Source organism: Hordeum vulgare, chromosome 7H (assembly GCF_904849725.1).
Source record: "Hordeum vulgare subsp. vulgare chromosome 7H, MorexV3_pseudomolecules_assembly, whole genome shotgun sequence".
NCBI lineage: Eukaryota > Viridiplantae > Streptophyta > Magnoliopsida > Poales > Poaceae > Hordeum > Hordeum vulgare.
Genome location: NC_058524.1, coordinates 574178034 through 574193537, shown reverse-complemented (window position 1 = coordinate 574193537; position 15504 = coordinate 574178034). Strand labels below are relative to the sequence as shown.

Genomic DNA, 15504 nt, shown 5'->3' with positions numbered 1-15504 from the left:
TTTTGAACATCTTGTCACCTCATAATGTTTGAAATCTTCATCCACTCCTTCCACCAATTCCTAGATATTTCTAGGTGGTCTGCAATCAGTCGGGGACTGAAGAGAGTTGTGGAAGCAAAGGTCTAAAACGTTACACTTTAGTTTGTTTGGTGGTTGTTGTAACAATTGAAAGTTGATGTCGGTTTGTTCCACATCTTCTCGAAAACCTACATCAATAGGAAGGACATGTGGTTTTGCATCATCCCTTTGGATGCAGATGTTTGTTTCTTCATCCTCGTCGGGCCACTCATCTTCATCGGTTGGGATCACTTTATTGATGAGATAACCTTTGCAGATATCTTGGGTTAAGTTCACGGATTTAAGCTTGTTCATTCCCCTTATTCTGGTTTGACTTGTTAGAACTGCCTCAGTCTCTTCAACAAATGCTCAACCACCACTCCAAGTCAAATTAGAAAGGGTGTTTCTGTGTATTTATAATAAACTAGTTTACCTTCTCATAATTGAACCTGTTTTTTATTCGTATAACTAATCGTGTTAAACAACTCAAAATCATCATTTATATTTAGGTACGAATTTGTCATGTGATTTCCATACGTACCACTACAAAAACATTTATAATGTTAAATTAATACTTTGTTTAGTCGCAAAACTACCTTATATTATTTTTAGGGCTTCTTGTTAAGAATAAAATCATCTTTTACATTCTTTTACAATAAACCTAAGAACCATAATTTCAAGAACTTATTTATTTTAATTCAATGTTTTATGAATGTGTTTCTTATATGCATTACATGGCACTGGTAGTGTTTTTAGAGTATATTGATGTAACAAACTGTTAGGCCTGTCTAGAGTTCAAGATAAATTAACTATAACATTTATATTGAATCATTATGTAAATTTTGACAAAATAAAAACAAAAATATAGGTCACAAGACCAGAAAAAAATAAATTTATTATATTTTTTGCAATATTTTTGTATGTTCGTAATTTTACGTGACATAAAATATTTTTACGTTAATTATATTTTCTTACAGTCTTTTTTTACGTATAAAATAAGAAAAAAAATATGAAATGTAAAATTACAGTGCATTAATGTTCAAATAGAGGGGGTGAAGAATAACTATTCCTCACTCAGGATGACGAATAGCGCAACCCTATATATATATATATATGAAAAATATATATAAACACTTGATGGAGACCTCGTTGTGTATGCGCTTTGATGGAGACCCGATCCTAGACCAATTTTATCTACCACCGGTGGTAGTTAGCACCACTTGCGTTTTGTATGTTGTATGTAGTATCTATGAAATCGAATAGTGTGTACGCGTAGTATGTAGTATATAATAATGTTTAGGTAGTATATATACTATTTTTTGGTAGTATGTATCATATTTTGTGTATGCGCTTTTTTACATATAAATAGATACATATTTCAAAAATATAATAAAAACTATGGGTTAATTTGTAATTTTTTCATGTAACTCACTTTGAAAAATCTTCCATATAACATATGAACATAATTAAAATGATAAATTAGCATACATACTATCGCATGATAGTATATGGAACATATGGGGTAACTACCCCTGGGTGATAGGATAATTTTTTCCTATATATTAGTTACATTTATATTGATTCATCACATAATAGTTATATATATATATATATATGAAAATGGCTATATGTTCTTAGGAGTACGTACTTCCCCTCCTCATGTACCACATAATTGAGTCTTTTATACCTCATTATTATTTTTAATATACTTCATTAATAATTACTAGATACCTTAAAGTGAGTTTCATGAAAAAATTCATGTTTTTGAGCTGGAAATATGGGAGTTTATTCAGCAAAAGCCCCGGCAAAATCTGCCTGGAGGCAAGTTACAAGGAAGCTAGGTTGCGACTGCATCCAGCACTCTGTCACCTCTCTAGTGCTAGCTTGCTTTGCACACAAGTGGACAGGCGTGTTGGCCGCTCTATTACAATGCTGAATACAAAAAGAAGATAAGAAAGCTACGTGCTCCCCTATTTCATCCAAGATAGGCGCACAACTGAGCGAGAATTGTGACGCAAATGCCATAGCTGAACCTGTTCCAAGCTATCTGTCTCCAAAATCACTTTCGAAAAGCCTCTCAACCGAGCAAAAAGAGCACCTTCCCGCAATGCCAAGGTCTCTGCAACAAGGGGATCAGTCACCCCACCGAAGGGTTTGCACCAGGCAGCGATAAAGCCCTGCTTGGAGCGAGCTACCCCTCCACCGCCACTTCTGCTATGCTGAAGCGCCACACTGCCATCAGTGTTAATTTTGATAGTGTCTTGATCTGGTGGCCTCCACCCATGCCCAGGTAGGGTACCCGCCTGGTTCTGAGGGATGTCCAACATCGCTAGAGCATCTCTCGTCAAGATCATCGACTGGCTTGGACTAAGAGGACCCCGGTCATGAGTAATGTTGTTGTGCGGAGTCCAGATGGACCACATGATCGACACCAGCTTCGCCCTGTCAGCCTCCGAATGCCGCTGATCACATAAAATGTCAGTTTTCCACGTTTGAGGTTGCACATTAGGTTGATGGACATCTAACCATTCTGGTGCTATGTCCCAAAACTTCATTGCATGAGAACAATCCAATAGAGCATGCCTGAGAGTCTCATGTGGGTTAAGACAAAGCTTACATGCACTATCATTAGATATATGGCGATGCTTGAGAACAGATTCAACAGGTAAAATACCTCGCAAAACCCGCCACCAAAACACCCTCACCTTCGGGAGAACCTTGAGCTTCCATAATCTAGCCCACATCTGCTGTTCTGTCGGTGAAGTTTGTGTTACCGTCCCCTCTTCTAGAGCCTGAAGCTCATATTGGGTCATCACAGAGCGATACGTTGTTTTAACAGAGTAGATACCAGATTTTTCGGGAGCCCAGGCCAGGACGCCCTCCCCTCCCTCCGATCTAAGGGGGATATTCAGAATTGCATCCGCTTCGGCAGTAGGAAAAAATTCATGTGAGTTTACATATTTTTAAAGGTTTACGTATATACTGCTTTGTTTATACATGAAAAAGGTATATTATAAAAACTACGTCGCAACTGATATTTTTTCAACAAAACTCATATCGAGGTACTTTAGAATATTTACTGGAGTATATTAAAAATGATAAAGAGGTATAACCAATGCGTTAGATCAACTCCTCAGGTTTGACCCCGATGAGCGTCAATTTGTGGCGTGGGGCTCCGGTGCCCTTGGTTCAGTGGCACCGCCAACTTCCCTCCTTTATAGGATGTGTGGTCTGCAACCATTCTACGTCATCGCTTCGGTGTCCATTTCTCTGGAGGGTACAAGATGATTTGTTTTGGAGTTAATTGCAAGAAACCATCACATTTGCGGCTTGGTTTTCAGAAAATCATCAAATCGTTAATCCATTGTAAAAGACACCACAATATCTCTAATTTTATTGCAAAAAGCACTGATCGGGTGATTAAATCCGTCTGATCGCTTTCAGACAAGTGGGACCGAATTTTAAGGACCTGACATGGCAAAAAATTAACACACACATCCGTGGAATCTAAAATCGACATTCCTAATCGCAAATAGATAGAATAGCATAGGCCAAATTGTAAAAAATCTAATAGGATAACATATTTTGTGAAAAAATGAGAAGAGAGGATAAGGTGGAGCTGCACGGTGCGGACGTGCGGTAGCAGCAGCTGGTGGGCTCAAGCTCCACCGAGCTGTATGGCGAGGACCAACGGGATCGAGCTCCACCACGCCGCAGTTGCACCGTGTGGTAGCAACAGCCGCACGGACGAGAGCACTAGTGGCGTCGGACCTCGCCGGCGCGGTCTCACGTGGCAAGGCGGACCTCGCCAACACGGACAATGGACCTTATCGTCCATTCCGGCGCGGACGGCTACGAAGCGGAGGAGGCTACCCGTGGAGAGCACCTCGCCGGTGGCGGGCGGCGATGTGGAGTGTCGCGGCATCCGACATGGATGGATCTTTGAGGTCCACCGGCATGGTCTCTCCAACAAGCACTAGTAGGAATGGCGGCAGCCGCAAGGAGCCCGTCCGTAGGGGCGATGACCGGAGGTCAACCTACCGCAGCATGTCATCCGGCAGCCGTCGCCGCAACCTGCCCTGCTATCGCCACCGCATGATTATCGGGAGCAGTGGGGTTGCTCGGGAGCAGGGGTTGATTGCGTTTTCTTATTTGTTTTAGGAATGTGTATGTTAATATTTTTGCCATGTCACCTCATTAAAATTCGGTTCCATTTGTCAGAAAGCGATCAAATAGATCTAAATACCTGATAAGTGTTTTTTTGCAATTAGATTGAAAAAATTACGGTGTTTTTAAAGGGTTAACGACTTGATGGTTTTCTGCAAATCTAATCGTAAATGTGCTGGTTTTTTGCAAGTGACTCTCTGTTTTGTTATGTAAATTTAGTGTCAAGCTTGCTGCTGTAATGGAATTGTAAATACCTAAAATTCTTAATGGGACGACATTTCTGCATTAGTCCTTCCACTTTTTCCGACCAAATCCGCAGTCCACATAAATGTTTTAGCTTTGTATACTGCATTTTGGAATAGAAATGCGATTATTGCTGAGAACATTAATCTGTGTTGGTATAGAAATAAAGTTGAGCACCTCATTTCTATAGAATTTGCATGTACATCATTTATCTCTTTTGCCTTTTGTTTGAGTTCCGTCAACAAACTATATTCAGAAGAAACCATTTGTATCTATTCATTTTCTATCTATAGAATTTGCATGTACAGAAGATCACAGGATCAAGAAACACGCAGTTACAGGAGTTACAAATGGTTTCATCTGCCAACATGCAACGCTTACAAGTCGGGGCAAGATGACACAACGTCTGATCAACAACGGTTCAACTCTGCCTAGACTGCTAAACCCTGTGAAGATGCCTGTTGGCGACCGACGCTCAAGGTTTTCCTGAGCATTGAGCCGGCGCCATCTCCCGCCAGGCTCAATAAAGATTTGCTCACACTGGTCCTCGGCAATGACGAACATGGAGGACGAACGCGAGGCTTCGGTCCTTCTTACCCGTGGTGGCTTGGGTTTGACAGAGACCAAGACACTTACAGAAGCCGAGAGAGAGCAAAGAAGCGGCAGCAGGATGAGGAGAATGACAAGTTCAACCAGTTGCTTGCCAGGATTAACGAGCAACAGAAGCAGATTGATGAGCTTAGAGGAGTACCGTGTCAGGAAGATCCTGCATTTGATATTACCGGCGCCACATCTAAGCGGAAAAGCAGCGTGGCTGAATCTGAGGCCCCGCCCGACGATGCACGAAGAATGATAGGGGGCGGTCCCGGCTACCCCGTTGATGGAATCAAGGAGTCAACATCATGTGAACTCCATCGGAAATTCAAGAACATATCCATGAAGGTGGCCGTCGGACAAGCTTTACCTTCTGGCCCTGATGCACGCTGGCATGGCCGTGAGATTCCAACTGGCTTTGCTAAAGTCGGGGTGGATGAAATCATGGCGGGGTTTCATGATATGGAGCTCGACATAGCTGGACCCTAAGATGAGAGGACACTCGGAGAAGTACTGGGTGGAGTCATCCTATGGGACAAGAACTACATCAAGCTTCCAGGCTCCGCCCCAAGGACAACACCGCCTCCAAGTCGTCGTAGGTCACCTACACCTCCATTACCTCCAAGCCCTCCACATGACGTCGGCCAGCACAACACGAGTCCATCTCGATCACCCCCGCCGGACTTGGGTCGTCCGTCTCCGCCGCCGCCCGCTCCGGATACTAAGCGGAAGCGTGCCAGCAAGAACGCTCCGCTGACGATTTCTAAGCGACGGGGCCCCCCAAAGCGCAAACGGTCGCCCCTTCCAAAGGTACCTCATGCTAATCTTCCTATCAGACCTTATGATCGTACCCCCGAGGAAAACGCCAGGATAGCAAAGGAACATCATGATGCGCAGATGAAAAAGAAGGAACCCGAGCCCCGCCCGGAATACACCGAGAAGCAAATAGCATTTGCAAAATACTTCACGACCCTTCCATCACAGTATGACTTACACCATAAGCCTGATGACTATACACGCACATTGCAAAAGGTAGTGAAAAAGAGCAGATCACGTGCAAGTGCAAGTGGGAACAAATCAAGTTCAACTACAAGCAAGAAAAAATCAGACGTTCCTCAGCTTGGACAACAGGCCAAACAGTCGATCCCACCCCTCAGGGTGTTAATCGAGAATGTCTCCCCTCCGGTGCAGGGGCAAGATTTCGAATTAGCAAAGAAGTGGGCGGCTGAAAGGGGTATCCCGGTTGAAGACATTCTGGCTTCCCAAGACGACGGGTTACCCAAGGCTGTGGTAGCCCCTATGCCACAGTTTGTCATGGGAGCGCCTTTGGTCAGCAAAGATGATCTCCCAACAAATATGCGTTACTTGCATACATGGTACTTAAGTGAATCAAAGAATGGGAGAACGATGATCGTGGTGAGTGTCCCACGGGAGTACTACGGCCGCCCCGAAGAAATCCATATCGACTTTGATGAACTCTTTCAGATGTACAATGGCGACGCCCTCGACAAATCGCTTATGAGTTGCTATTGTCTGTAAGTTTTTCAATTCGTTGTCTACATATAACTTGTTTAGTTATTTCAATTCATTGTCTATATATAACTTGTACTCTATTATGCAGAATGAAGATTCTGGATTGTAAAAGTAGGAACATCATAAATATTGGGTTTATTGACCCAGATAAAATACATATAGCGACGCTAACTGATAAACCCAAGGAGACGGAGGAAAACCTTCTAAGGTTTCTAACAGATCAAAAAAATTGTGATCACATACTGTTTCCATACAACTTCAGGTGCGGGTCTTTACTCTGTTGTGTCCATTCACTTATAAGTGTAATTGATAAGTTACTGACACACACACACACACATATATATATATACATGTGCAGCTTTCATTGGATTCTGTTGGACATTCAAATTGATAAGGGAAGAGTTGATGCCTTCGACCCATTATCGAGACCCTTGGAACAGTTCCAAAGCCTGCAGGACATGCTCCTAGGGTAATTTCAATCATTCTGGCGCTCTATCGGTCTCTTTCGATGATTTTCTGATATATCAGTTAATGAAAAACTTAGCAAATCATTATCCTTGTCGGGCAAGGTTTGGAAGCGGTTCAAGTGCGTGACTCCCGGTATCGAGCCTGAGAAGCTGACCTTTAAAGCGGCTCAGGTAAGTAGTAGTATGATATACTTCTATTTTCAATACATTTATGATGCTAGATTATTATTTTGATTATATATATTCTATTCTCGTAAAGTGCGACCAGCAGCCACGGGGGACGCACCTATGCGGATACTATGTTTGCGAGACCATTCGCACGTTTACCTCTGAGCACAAGGATCACAGATTCGACGTAAGCAATGAATATTCACACCTCTATTTTTACCCGTCATTCTTTGTTATCATGATTGATATTCATATTCATCTCCTCTTCTTATATAGTACACGGCCATGAGGACGAAGGTCCTACCAGAGCAACGCGCGATTGCTATTGCAGAGAAGCTTGCGACCTTTCTGAGGACGGAAGCTATAGATGACAAAGGACAATTTAGTGTAGCTAGGGGCCATTACTGATGTTCGTCCATGTAATCGAATAGACGGGCTCTAGTCCCGATAATTCAGATCTCCATATAATTGTATATATATGCTCGCTTGTAAGATAAGTTAATCTTATATATATATATGCATAATTATTTCTATTTAAATTATATGAAAACTAATTCCCGAACATCAAACGAGGCATCACGTTAATCTCCCGAACACCTAAACCCTAAAACCCTAAAACCCAAAAATAATTTCATTAAAAAAAACCCAAAAATAAACAAAATCTGAAACTCTTTAGTCCCGGTCCGTGTAACGAACCGGGACTAAAGGGCCTGCCCCTGGGGCGCTACGAGGCGCCCACGTGGAGCACCTTTAGTCCCGGCTTGGAACATGGCCGGGACTAAAGGTTATGCCTTTAGTCCCGCCCCTTTAGTCCCGGTTGGTGAACCGGGACTAAAGCCCCTTACGGGCCGGGGCTAAAGGCCCCGTCCCCACTAGTGTTAGTCCTTCCACTTTTTCCGACCAAACCCGCAGTCCACATAAATGTTTTAGCTTTGTACTGCATTTTGGAATAGAAATGCGATTATGCGCCACCGGAGAGGACGTCGCCCTCAAGTTTCTTGTCTGCTCGACCGACGGCGGCGGCGGCGGCAAGAGGGAGCGCCACCGCGCCCACGCGCTCCATCACGACCTGCTGCGAGAGGCGTGCTACCTCGCGGCGTGCCGCGGCCACCCCTCCGTCGTCGGCCTACAAGGCATCGCGCGGGACCCCGGCACCGGGCAGTGCAGCCTCGTCCTGGAGCACGTCGGCCCGAGCCTCGCCCACGTCCTGCGCGCTCGCCGCCGGCCGTTCACGGAGGAGGAGACGCGCCGCGTCATGCGGCAGCTCCTGAGCGGCGCCGGGAGGATGCACGAGCGCGGCATCGTCCACAGGGACATCAAACCCGGGAACGTCCTCGTCGGCGGCGATGGCGCGGTGAAGATATGCGACCTCGGGCTGGCCGTGTCCATGGCGAGCGCGCCGCCGCCTCGCGGCCGGGCCGGCACGCGCTGGTACATGGCTCCCGAGATGCTCCTGGGGAGGCCGGACTACGACGAGCTCGTGGACGCCTGGTCGCTCGGCTGCGTCATGGCGGAGCTGCTCGCCGGAGAGCCGCTGTTCCCGGGACAGAACGCGGTCGACCAGCTCCTCCGAGTCTTCCGCGTGCTCGGTGGCGGGTGTGTAGGATTCGCGCACACGCCGCTCGCCGCCGCGGGGCAGATGCCGCCGACACGCCGAGGCAACAGCCGGCTACGCGAGCTGTTCCCGGAGGAGCGCCTGTCGCGCGACGGATTCGAGGTTTTAGACGGGCTCCTGGCATGCGACCCCAGCGAGCGTCTGCCGGCGACCGTGGCGCTCCAGTGCCCGTGGTTCGCTGGCACCGCCGACGACGTACCTGCTTCTGCTGCGTAGGATGCATGGTCTACAACCATTCTACTTCGTCGCTTCGGGGTCTATTTCTAGTCCTTGAGGGTACAAGATGATGTGTTTTGTAATAATGTAAATTTAGTGTCAGTGAACACCTTTTAAGCAAAACTTACCGCTGTAATGGAATTGTAAGTAGTAGTACTATGTTGTGCAGGCAACTAAGCGAGAGAACAACTAGCAATTTCCTGAGCAATGCTACACTTACAGGAATTTTACATGAGTTTTACGGGCTGAGCTAAGGTGGAATGTATTGATTGGTGATCAAGATGAAGCGGGCCCCACAGGGGAGGAGATTAGTGAGGAGAAAGAGCAGTCCGTAAAACTTCTGTAAAAAATTCCCGTGTAACATTTTTGTTTTTTCTTACTGTGTTATCAATACTGAAGTGCTGCAATTCTCAAGAGTTCCAAAATATAAAAGGAATGGCATTAGAACATGACAGTTCAGCATTGTTACACACACAAAATAACTGTACATTATTTGTCTACAACAAGAGAGGGAAAAAAAAAGGAAAAGTTAACACACACACAACTAATAAGCTCACCTGAGGGAAACTTGCTACAGCCTGCTACATGTCTTACAGGAAAAGGAGGATTGATCCAAGACCACCCATACATCTCATAACTATCACAGTTTTCACAAAAAACAAAAGAGGATTCATCTGTACAGCGTAATCCTTTTTTCTTAACCTAACAGAATGGAAGTCAGAATCGTCTGGGAATACATAAAACTGATACTCATTCCATGGGAGTAGCTTATGAATTATACTTATCTCATATGAAGACCAAACAAACAACAAGAAAAACATATCACTACCCATTAGCTACACATAGCAAGCAACCCCGGTTTAAGAGGTTTAATCTTTACTTCAGACCCAACCATTTCTCTCTTCCAGGAAAATACATCCATTCGGAGCGCCAAACATTCAGTGCTCCAGCCCTGGTGCTGAAGACGATCAAGTTTAACGCCACATGAAAGATCCCATTTGTTTTCAGGGAAGCTTGCTGCAAAGACCTTTGTACCTCAGACTGAGTTACTACTAGCCAGAGAGAGCTCGTGTACTTCAGTGAGCATCCACTCTTCTCCAGTTTGTCCTCCAAGCACTATCGCTTTTGTACCTCCAACGACACAAGTACTGTGGCCCCACGCAAATCGCGGAGGTCGCCCAGGAACATTAAGTATCCTCCAGGTAGGTTTCTCTTCAGTCGGATCCAAGAGATACAGCTGTGATGCCGAGTGGAGGCCTGCCACTGATCCACCAAATATCAACACTCTTCCCCCTGGCAAGCTCACAGCAACATGATCAAGACGAGGAGGCGGACCAGCTCCAGCCGGATTTCCCGCCCCAGGCATTCCACTCCCGGTGAGGCACCGCCAGCAGGGCTCTTCTTCGCTCAAGTCCATTGTGAACACATCACTGGATCGTAGTCGGAGAGGACCGCTCTTGGCAAGACCGCCGAACATCAGAATTTTCCTACCATCATAGACAGACATTGAGTGGCCCAATCTAGAAGGTGGTGTCCAAGATGCAGGTACTTCCCTCCATACAGGTCTGTCCATGCTTACATCAAGAAGAAAGGTATCACTGAGTAGTACACCTGAGTCAGCACAACCACCAGACACCACCAACTTTGTCCCATCCAAAGTGCAGGAGCTGTGCCATGAACGCGGAACTGGTGGTGCAACACCAGGGATCTCCCGCCAAGTTGGGTGTTTCGCATCCAAATCCAGCATGAATACATCATTAAGAAGGCCCTGCCTTCCACATCCCCCGAACACAACTAACCAAGATCCATTTAGGCACGATAGTGTATGGCCCCAGCGGCCTGGAGGAGCTGAGCTTACATTGACATGTCTCCACTCCGGATTGCTAGCATTCAAATCCAACACAAATGTGTCATTCATCGGTTGCATGTTAACACCTTCCCCGCCAAAGAGAACAACACGATTCCCTACAGCACAAGCACTGAAGTTGCATCGAGATGGCTCCACTGCACCTCCAACTGTCAATTTCCTCCAGGCAACAGCTTCCAGGGTGGTTAGTTCTCTGGCCAACCGACCCCAGCCCAATCTTTTCGCAGCAGGCACAGTCTCAAGAGCTTGAGTAGTCTCACTACCCCATGCATTACGGCAAACCATTCTCCAAAGATCTTCATTTTTTGTTAAGTCATACAACCGTCGACATACAGAGCTCACAGATGCGACATCTCTTGGAGACAACCTTGACAAAATACTCTGGCAAAGTACTTCATCAGTTAGCTGGAAGAGACTGGAATACTCCCTGCAGAAGTTGTCCTGCTCTAGTCCGGTGGTTATGGGCCGGAAAAAGTTATCCGGAGCAAACCGTGTAGATCTCACAGGTTCTCTTGTAACTGAGCCAGGTACTGGTCCCAAATCAACATTTGCATTAGTGAAGAACTGAATGCCCATATAATGGGTGATGATATCATCATCTCCATATATAGGGGTCAGATGCAACCTGTTCATCAATGGAAAGCCATCTTTTCTGAAATTCAACAGATCACCACGGAACTGAGTACCATTGTCTATGCATCTCTGAATCCCAGAAACTACTGCATCATCAACCAATGGGTGCCTTCTTTGAGCAAATGGGCCTCTGCATTGCAGAAACCGGCTGAAAGAGGAGGACAAACAGCAGCGTATAAGAACATCAAGGATAGTAAATTCAAAAGTAAACTACTGCACACAAAGCTACATCATGGCACAGCTAAGAAAGGAGAAATGGTTCAAGAAAAGAACAGCACTTGCATACAGGATATATTTTGTTACCATTAATTTCAAAATGCCATTTCCAAATTTAATTACTTCCTCCGTCCCATAATGTAAGACGTTTTCTGGCACTATCACCCAGGAATAGCAGGTAGTATACAAGAATCTATATCACCGAGGAATGCCCGGTAGTATCACAAGGACCCCTTGGTGGTAGGGTCCTGTTTTCTCAGGAGTTTTCATCGGCATTCTCTTAATTATCATGTCTGTTTTGAGGTGAATAATGATGCAAAATGTCAGCCAAAGACAGCGAACGACTTTATCAAATTCAATGTTCATGGTCGAGATGCACAAGCACAACAGTTGGCAGAACATTGTAAACCATGCTTTCGCAAATTCAATTTGCCATTACAAGCGATATTGTATTATTTATGTTGCAGCAAACATCCCTCAAGGCATTGGAATATGTTTCAGTAAATAATGAAAATTATTTATTTCTTAGGACGAAGGACTACAGGCTGAGGTAACTGTGATATCAAAAGTAGTAGGTATATAAGTGCTAGACTGCCAATATAGCACAAGATAAACAACCGAGTACAGTCTACTATAGGTCCACAAAGTTTGTATGAGTTATCACATAGACTATTGAACTTGGAAATTGCACATTCATATTTCCAAATTTGTACATGCAAAGCAAACAGGTTTTATGGTTACAAGAAAAAATATATTGAGCACTGCTCTCTTCAGGAGGTGGGGTCAGTGACTGTGTTGTGGGGGAGGGGGGGTCTATGCAGGCATGCTGTCAATATAGAATACATAATTTTGTCATGCGCCCAGCACGATTGGTACATATTTTCATACAAACAGAAAACAACTTAAGATTACATGTGCGGTAATACCCTAATACATGATAACTGAGCGGGCATACTCCCCCACTCCTTGACTATCAAAAACTCAACATAATAAGCATGCAATGACTCCTACGATTAAGCCTTCTATACTTTGAAAACAGTTGTTCCATCACATACATTAGTAGAACTAAATTTGCCGTCTAAATTACTGTCACCGACTCAACGTCATAATAATATACTATTGGCCTTAATTTTTTCTTATGACATGGTAGTATACAGACATCTACGGGTCCCTCCCTCTTTTGTACTTATCTATCATATGCAAATAATAACAAAATATCACAAGATAATCATACGTGAGGTCATTCTACAAAGCAGATGGCGCTTGAGAGAACTTCAGAATATTACTATTACTATTTTTGCAAGGCCTGAATTGGTCACAATTTACCACTTATCCAAGTATACCTTAGATCCTTCAGATATAGATATTACTTCCTCCGTAGTTCTCCCCAACAACAATTATTTAGGTATGGAGGGAGTACTATTTTTGTGTTCTCCCTTTTGTGTTATATGTGGTTATTGCTCATTTTTTATTAAGGCTACATACCTTAAAGTTCCATTTCACAACTTGCTCTAACTCTACAGGTATCATTATTTACCATGATACTACTGAGAAGTGCAAAATAGCATTGTCAACTCTGAGATCAACAAACACCTGGGATTCCGGCAGACTTAACATTACAGACAAAATTTGATTATAATACTATTCATATTAATTGTCGCTGATTTAGTTCAGCAACAATTAATATGGATCGGAGGGAGTACTTTTAACCTATCAGGTTTACCCCCATTCTGTCATAGAGATCATCATGATAAATATTTGTTCGTTTCCATGTGAAGTTGTTAAATTCCAACAAGTATGTTCGCTCAAACCTCAAAGGATACTACATACAACCTCGTTTTTATTTTTCATTAAAACAAAAAAAAATGATTAAAAGTACTTGCAAACATGTTTTTATTTTTCATTACTTATGTAGTAATATCATTCCAAAAGGAGATTATCAGTGACCCAAAAAATACTCATTTCCAGGCATCACTATTTTGTGTTATCCCTTATGTGTTATGCACTTATGGCTCATTTTCATTAAGGCTAACTACCTTAAAGTCCCTTTTCACAACCTGCTCTAACTCTACAGGTATAGTTTTCCTGATGCATTGATGAGTGCAAAATAGCATTGTATGATCAGATCATCAAACAAATCTTGATTGAGAATACTTCTTTAACTTATCAGGTTCACCCCTTTCTGTTCTAGAGATTGTCATGATAAATATGTGTTCATTTTCATGTTTAGTTGCAAAGTTCGAACAACTATGTTTGTTCATTTTCATGTTTAGTTGCGAAATTCCAACAACTATGTTTGCTCAAAGGATACTACATAAGACATGATCACCATAAAAAAAAAGATTAAACTACATACAAACATGCTTTTGTTTGTCATTACTTATGTAGTATCATGCCAAAAAGAGTCTATAACCAATCCAAAAAACACTAGCGTGGAAGTATCAGAGTTAAGTCAATCTTGGAGGGTCGCATTAGATACAAAGTTAGCGAACCAAGGGGAACTCAAACAACATGGTTCCAAAACTAGCATATCAGGCCAAGATGCAGTTCAGCAGTTCCAACATATAGAGTAAATACAGCCTCAAGATATGGTCCAAACTCAACAATTTAAGGTAGGAAAACTTCTCCAGGGGCTCAGGATGCAAAAACATCATGGTACTTTTTGGTGATATAAGTTACTACTAACTTAAGTCTATTCGGTGCACACACGTAAACAGAAGTCCTACATCAAGCATTTGTAGCATCGGTTAACCGAAAGCGAACAATACTGATGGAGACTACTCACAGCCAAATAGGCACAGACAGGCACAGGGAATCCTGCACCATAACAAACCCACGTCACGGCTTGGTATTTGGTCCAAAGAGGAAGCGTTTCAACACCTATAAACCGGAGAATTCCCCAATCTAGCCACACTTCTATTGCTACAAGTCACCACTATAGAAGCTCGGGACGTAACATGTAACAACCCAAACAAACCAAAAAATTAAGTTTGGTCGATCCTAAGTGGCATCGATTCTAGCAGCTTTACAAACGAATCGAACCGAAGGGAGAGCAAAGCTATGAAGGAGGACAGGGGGGACGAACCAGTTCCTGCCGAGCACCTCCTCGGCGCGGTACCCGGTGGCGTCCTCGAAGCCGCGGTTGACGTAGATGATAGGGCAGTCGGGCTCGAGCGCGTCCGTGACGACCAGCCCGTACGGCCCGGCCCCGCGCAGCATCCCCTCGATGGCGAACGTGAACATCCCGCCGACCCCGTCGCCGCCTCCTATCCCTCCTCCTCCTCCTCCCCCGCCCTCGCTCCCGCTCCCGCTCCCGCTCCCGCCGGCGCCCCCAACAACAACCATCTCCCCTCCCTCCTCCTCCTCCTCCATCTCGTCCCCGCTCCCTGCGCTGCCGCCGCCGTCGGACTCGCTGTCCCACTCCATGGCGCGTGGCAGCCGGAAACCCTAGGTCCGGATCCGGGCTCCCCCGCCGCCGCGGCTCATCCCATGGGCGCCCGCCCGCGCGCGTGGAGGGCGGGCGCGCGGATTGGGCGAAGGTGGAGGAGGAGGAGGAGGTTCTGGGCTGGGAGGAGGTGGGGGAGATGGTGGGCTGGGGCTCGGCTCGGCTCGGCTCGGGTTGCTTCTGCCTCGCTGTCGGGGATGTGAGGGGAGGGGAGAATGAGGGAAGACGAACGAGTGGACGGGGAAAGGGCGGCGTGAGCACGGCCTCGTCGACGTCGCCGTCC

At 44.9% G+C, this 15504-nt stretch overlaps 1 protein-coding gene and 1 pseudogene across 1 annotated transcript; one reads left to right on the top strand and one right to left on the bottom strand.

Moving 5' to 3' along the window:
• Positions 1-8184: 8184 nt before the first annotated feature.
• Positions 8185-9118, top strand: LOC123409344 (annotated as a pseudogene).
• Positions 9119-9737: 619 nt separating this feature from the next.
• On the bottom strand, positions 9738-15443 carry LOC123407075 (adagio-like protein 1). The gene is made up of 2 exons (XM_045100114.1): positions 14862-15443; positions 9738-11708 (listed from the first exon to the last, which is right to left on the bottom strand). The coding sequence occupies exons 1-2, from the start codon at positions 15200-15202 to the stop codon at positions 10097-10099; spliced, it is 1953 nt and encodes a 650-aa protein (XP_044956049.1). The 5' UTR covers positions 15203-15443; the 3' UTR covers positions 9738-10096.
• Between the last annotated feature and the right edge of the window lie 61 nt (positions 15444-15504).

Coding starts and splice junctions, on each gene's coding strand:
- LOC123407075 (XM_045100114.1), bottom strand. CDS start 15,202: ATGGAGTGGGACAGCGAGTCCGACGGCGGCGGCAGCGCAGGGAGCGGG. Junction 11,709..14,861: donor GAGGTGCTCGGCAGGAACTG/GTTCGTCCCCCC, acceptor CTCCTCTTTCAG/CCGGTTTCTGCAATGCAGAG.